General features: G+C 52.8%; 1 protein-coding gene across 1 annotated transcript in view; it reads right to left on the reverse strand.

Moving 5' to 3' along the window:
• The window catches only part of PREX1 (phosphatidylinositol-3,4,5-trisphosphate-dependent Rac exchange factor 1), a 118,171-nt gene that overhangs the window by 100,788 nt on the left and 12,270 nt on the right, over positions 1–5,113 (reverse strand). The window contains exon 3 of the mRNA XM_010835119.1: positions 1,405–1,527. Within this exon, the coding sequence (XP_010833421.1) occupies positions 1,405–1,527 (123 nt within the window). The remainder of the gene's footprint in view (positions 1–1,404; positions 1,528–5,113) is intronic.

Here is a 5,113-nt window from a genome sequence, read left to right on the forward strand (position 1 = left end):
CCCGCCCTTCCAGGCCTCTCCCTTGCAGCGGCCCCAAGAGCAGATCACATCCCTGCCCTGCTCCTCACCCTCCCTGAGTGCCCGGCTCACCTGTGCCCCGTCTCTCTCTCATGTTCATCCAGTTTCAAACACTGAGGAATGGTGGCCACGTGGACAGCTAACATCCAGCATTTAGTGAGCACTTCCCAGTGTGCTGCTCTGAGCCCTCTCCTCCCTTATGTTAACAAACCTGATCCTCAACAACATCACGGGTCAGGTCTAGTTTTATACCCATTCTACAGGTGAGGACACTGAGGCACAGACAGGTTAAAACAACCTGCAGAGGCTAACGTCGCCCATGAGCAGCCTGGCTCTGCCCTCCTCGTCTCGGACCATCCAGATGTGACACCCTGGAGAAGGGAGTTAGTGACGACAGTGACAATGGAAGTAAGCACCAACATGGACTAAGTCCCTGCTCCAGGCCAAAGTCTCTCATCTCATTTCTGCTGACACTTGAGGCAGGATAAGCCTCTGTTGTGGGGACCGTCCTGTGGGTTATGGGCTAATTGGTGGCATGGCTGGCCTCCCCGTACTAGAAGCCAGTAGCATGGCTCCCCTCCCCGAGCTGGGACAACCAGAAGTGTACCCAGATGTGGCCAAACATCCCCCTGGGGGCAAAGTCATCCCCTGGTTGAGAACCGCTGCCCTAGGCTACACGTTTGATCGTTTTACCTCTTTGAGTCTTTCCATCAACCCAAGGAGGCATCATTATCCCTACCCATCAATCAGAGGAGGAAACTGAGGCTAGGGGAACAGAGGAGTTTGGCCCAGGCCTCTGCCCACGAGTCCAGGGCGGGTTTCCTCCTGGCGAGGAGGGTCCTGGGCGGCACAGGACGAGCAGGTGTGGAAAAGCAGGTGCCTCCTGCGGGCTGAGCCCCACCGTCTTCCTCCAGCCACCCCCACCCCAATTCTAAGTGACTTGGGAAGACAGTGGCCATGACAACCAGACGCAGCCTCCCTGTCCGGCAGTCCCAGTGGGCGCCCAGGGGTCAGACACCCTCACCGGCCACTGGGTGGCCCAGCGGGGACTCAAACACTGGTGTGTCTGACCCAAGTCCACCCCGGGGCCCCGCCAAGCCAGGAGGCCACAGGAACCCCAGAATGCAGTCATTCAGCCAAGAGCTCTGAGGGAAGGGGGGACCACCTCCAGGTGACACCGAAGGGAGGGGAGCCAGCAAGTAAGACCCTTGGTCCGCTGGGTTCGACACTCCGCCCGCTGTTGCAGGGACAGAGGTTGGGCCCGCCTGCCCACCAGCCTCTCCATCACCCAGACAGGCCTGCAAGTGAAACCGGTCAAGGGGACCCAGGGAGAAGCCCATTCCCTAAAGCTACAGGCTCCGACAGGGGCTGGGGCACTGTACTCACGAATTTTAAGAACACATTCCCAAGTTCGTGCTGAGACTGAGGCTCCGGATGCAAGCAAAACTCCAAGGCCTCCAGGAAATCCTTATGAACCTCCAGGATGTCTTCAATGTTTGAGAACAGGATCTGCGAGGGGAACACGAGGCCCAGGGACAGCATCAATCCAGGCTCAGAGGGAGAGCAAAATGAAGCCTTAAAAAATACATAAACCCCCAGTGCAGGCGAGGAGGGCACAGGGAAATGGGCTCACAGAAATCATGGTAATAACAAAAATACTGCCAACATTCACCAAGCAGGACTAACGCCTAATCCTGCACTAAGAACTTCATATACGTTTATCGCGTCTAATCCTCAGTATAACTCCATGAGGCAGGAACGATTCTCATCCCTAGTTCACAGATGAAGAACAGAGGCTCAGAGAAAACTATTAACTTTCCCAAGGTCATGCAGTCCAGTGAAGCAGCAGACAGACATGAACTTCACACTCGGCGTGCGGAGGATCACGTACTGAGAATTCATCAGTCTAAGACACATGCCTGCTATGTCCAACCGTAGGACTGATTTTTTTAAATGGTGAAGGTAGTTCCAGACACCAATTAAAACGATGTGATAAAAGAAAATACTATAGGGAAGGAAGATCAAAATGCCGCTTAAACCCTCACAAACCATACAAGAGTGTTTGTTTCCCCCAGAAGAACCTATAAAGTTTGAAATGCACAGTCTGGCCCGGCAAGTCTGTATGTTAGAATTGAACCTTTTGATCAGTCATTTCCAACCAGGGACAGTTTTGCCTCCCGGGGGACATTTGCCAATGTATGGGGGCATTTTCGATTGTGACGAACTCAGCTGTAACAAATCAGGACGCTCCTAGTGTCTGAAAGGTAGAGGTCAGGGATGCAGCTGAATATTCTACGAGACAGACACAGAACAGCCCCCTTGAGGGCAAAGGGGGCCAGCCCAACATGTTCACTGCACCAAGGTTGAGAACTGGGTGGACGGCCAAGACCATATACGGCAGCTTTACCTGCAGTAGCAGAAGACCGGAGGAAAGCTAAGCATGCATTGAAGGGGACTTGTGAAATAGTTAAACAGCTGGACTGGTTATATTTAAATACATCCCATATTCTGAAATACTCTGAGCCTGTGAAAAGAACCTGCAGGTTATCTGGAGCCCTGGAATGATCCTTAATTGCATACTGTTAAGTGGGGGCTCAGGGCAGGGGGCATCATGGTGCCACCTGGAATTCCAGTATGGATCCATCTGTGTAAGGTAACACACACGCAAAGGCCACTCTGCTCTGCGCTGGCAGAAGCAGAGACCCCTGGCAATAACACCAACTGGGAACCAACAAGGCCTCTAAGAACAACTAAGGGAGAATTTCCACTGACTCTAGGCCGTTTGAACCGTGAAATTCCTTTCTCTGCCTTTTTTTTAAAAAAAAAAAACAGGTGCATTTTTCATTTAATTTTGAAGAAGACATTCACAGGGTTCAAAAATCAAAATATTATAGGAACAGAAAGGTCCTTTTGAGCACCCCAATAAATACAACGCCACGTCCCTCTTCCCCCACTTCCCACCCGCAGCAGCTAGCAGCCCAGGTCACCAGTCACTGCGGCTTACAGCTCCCTCCAGGGTTTCTTCCACAGTCATTCCTTCAGGGAGTACTAACTGAGCCCCTACTGTGCGCCAGTTTTCCAGGTGACAAGAAGCCTCAGGACAAAAGTAAATCAGGAAGGGAATCCCAGGGTGGGGCAGGAGGAGGAGTTTGCACGTTTAAACACAGAGGGCCAAGGACAGCCGCTCTGAAAAGGTGCTACTGGAGTCAAGGCCCTGAGGAATGAAGACCAACCCCATACACCCTGCAAAGGCAGCAGACAGTCTGTAGAGGCCTGAGGGTGGGCAGCGAGGGCCAAGGGGCAGGAGACCACGTGTCAAAGCCGAAGTCCCAGAGGGCCAGAGGCCCTCTTCCTCCTCGGCCTTATCCTGGGGGACACTGCTCACATGAAGTGGCTGGAAGAATCACTCGCACTGTTGGGTTATTCTTCTCTTTCTTGTTCTGTCCAGCTCACATGGTTGAATGTGTTTAAAGACCCATAGGATACACCCTATTCTTACTCTCACGTCAAGGAACGGCTGCAGGATTTCAAAATAAGTTTATCTGTCTCCTGAGGATACACCCCAAAGAAATGAGAGCCTGTGTCCCCCCAAAGACAGATGAGAACAGTCATCACAGCCAAAAACTGGAAATTGCACACATAGCCACCGCAAGAAGAATGAATGAGTCAACAGTGGTGCATTCGTACTATGGATTACTACGCAGCAATGAACAGCAGTGACTCCCAGCTACACCAAACAACAAGGGCAAGTCTCACAGACATGACAGTGAACAAAAGATGCCAGGCTCCACAAAGGGATCGTTTTTATACACGGTTAGAGAAAAGGCAAAGGCAACCAACGCAGCCAGAAGTCAGTGCTTATCTTTGCGGAGGAGGCATGTACTGAGGAGCTGCACTCAGGATTGGACCCTTTGCTTTATATGAATTATACCTCATAAAAAAGGTCATTTTTTCAAACTGCAATAAATTACAATTCTTAATTATAATGCATACTGTTAAGATGTAATAAATAAACGTGCTCAGTCATTCCAGTCGTGCCCTCTTTGCAATGCTGTGGACTGTAGCCCGCCAGGTTCCTCAGCCCATAGGACTCTCCAAGCAAGAATACAGGAGGGGGTAGCCATTCCCTCCTCCAGGGAGCCACAGATTGAACCTGAGTCTCCTGCGCCTCCTGCCTTGCAGGGAGATTCTTTACCCACTGAGCCACCAGGGAAGCCAATAAATAAACAGACTGTAATAAATAGACTAATGAACAGCAGGGACTCAGTAAATATTTGCTTTCTGAATGAATGCATAAAAGGTTCAATGCCAGCCCTACCAGGAACCAGCCATGCACTGACCCTGCATAGGTCTCTTTACGTCTCTGAGTCTCAGCTTTCTCATCCAAAATACTCAACTCAGAATTATCAATGTACAAGGTACAAGGCGGCTATCAACCTCGGACGTATGCAGAGGGATGTCCGGCGTGACCAAGCCCTTTATGAGCTGTACATGCTGGGCACAGCTGACTCCCACCCTGCCCCAGCTCCCCATCTCTCCAGACACCAGGACCCCAGAGCCCCAAAGGGCTGGAGGCGGCTTCTCAGAGAGTGAGATCACACTGGAAAGCCAGGCCTGGGGACCTCTGGGGCCCTTACTGAGCACACAGAAGGCCTATTGACTTCCTCCTGAAATTCCCCAGAGCCACAGCCAAGATGAAGCCTGGACCCAGTTACTCATCCACTCTGCCTCGCACTTAACGCCCAGTGCAGGGCAGGGGCCTGGGCTGCCACGAGGGCAGCTGGAGGTGCCAGGCTCCCAGGGGCGCTTGGGAAGGGATTTTCCACTGGCACCAAGCCAGGGGCCCCCGCGCAAGGAGGCTGGGACACAGGATGGTTGTACTGAGCAAGGGGAGAAAAATCCTGAGCTGGGAGTGGGGGCCTGAGGCCGAGCCCTCCTCACAGAGCCCCAGCATGGTCCGCTCACGGGACCCAGGGGCCTCCGGGGAACACAGGGAGCAAGCGGGGTGGGGGAGGGCAGAGCCAGCTGCCCGCGGGGTAGACACACCCACCCCCACCCCGGCGCCCCCTCTGAGCATCACCCGGCGGACCAAACC

Source organism: Bison bison, unplaced genomic scaffold (genome assembly GCF_000754665.1).
Source record: "Bison bison bison isolate TAMUID 2011002044 unplaced genomic scaffold, Bison_UMD1.0 scf7180017864038, whole genome shotgun sequence".
Classification (NCBI taxonomy): Eukaryota; Metazoa; Chordata; class Mammalia; order Artiodactyla; family Bovidae; genus Bison; species Bison bison.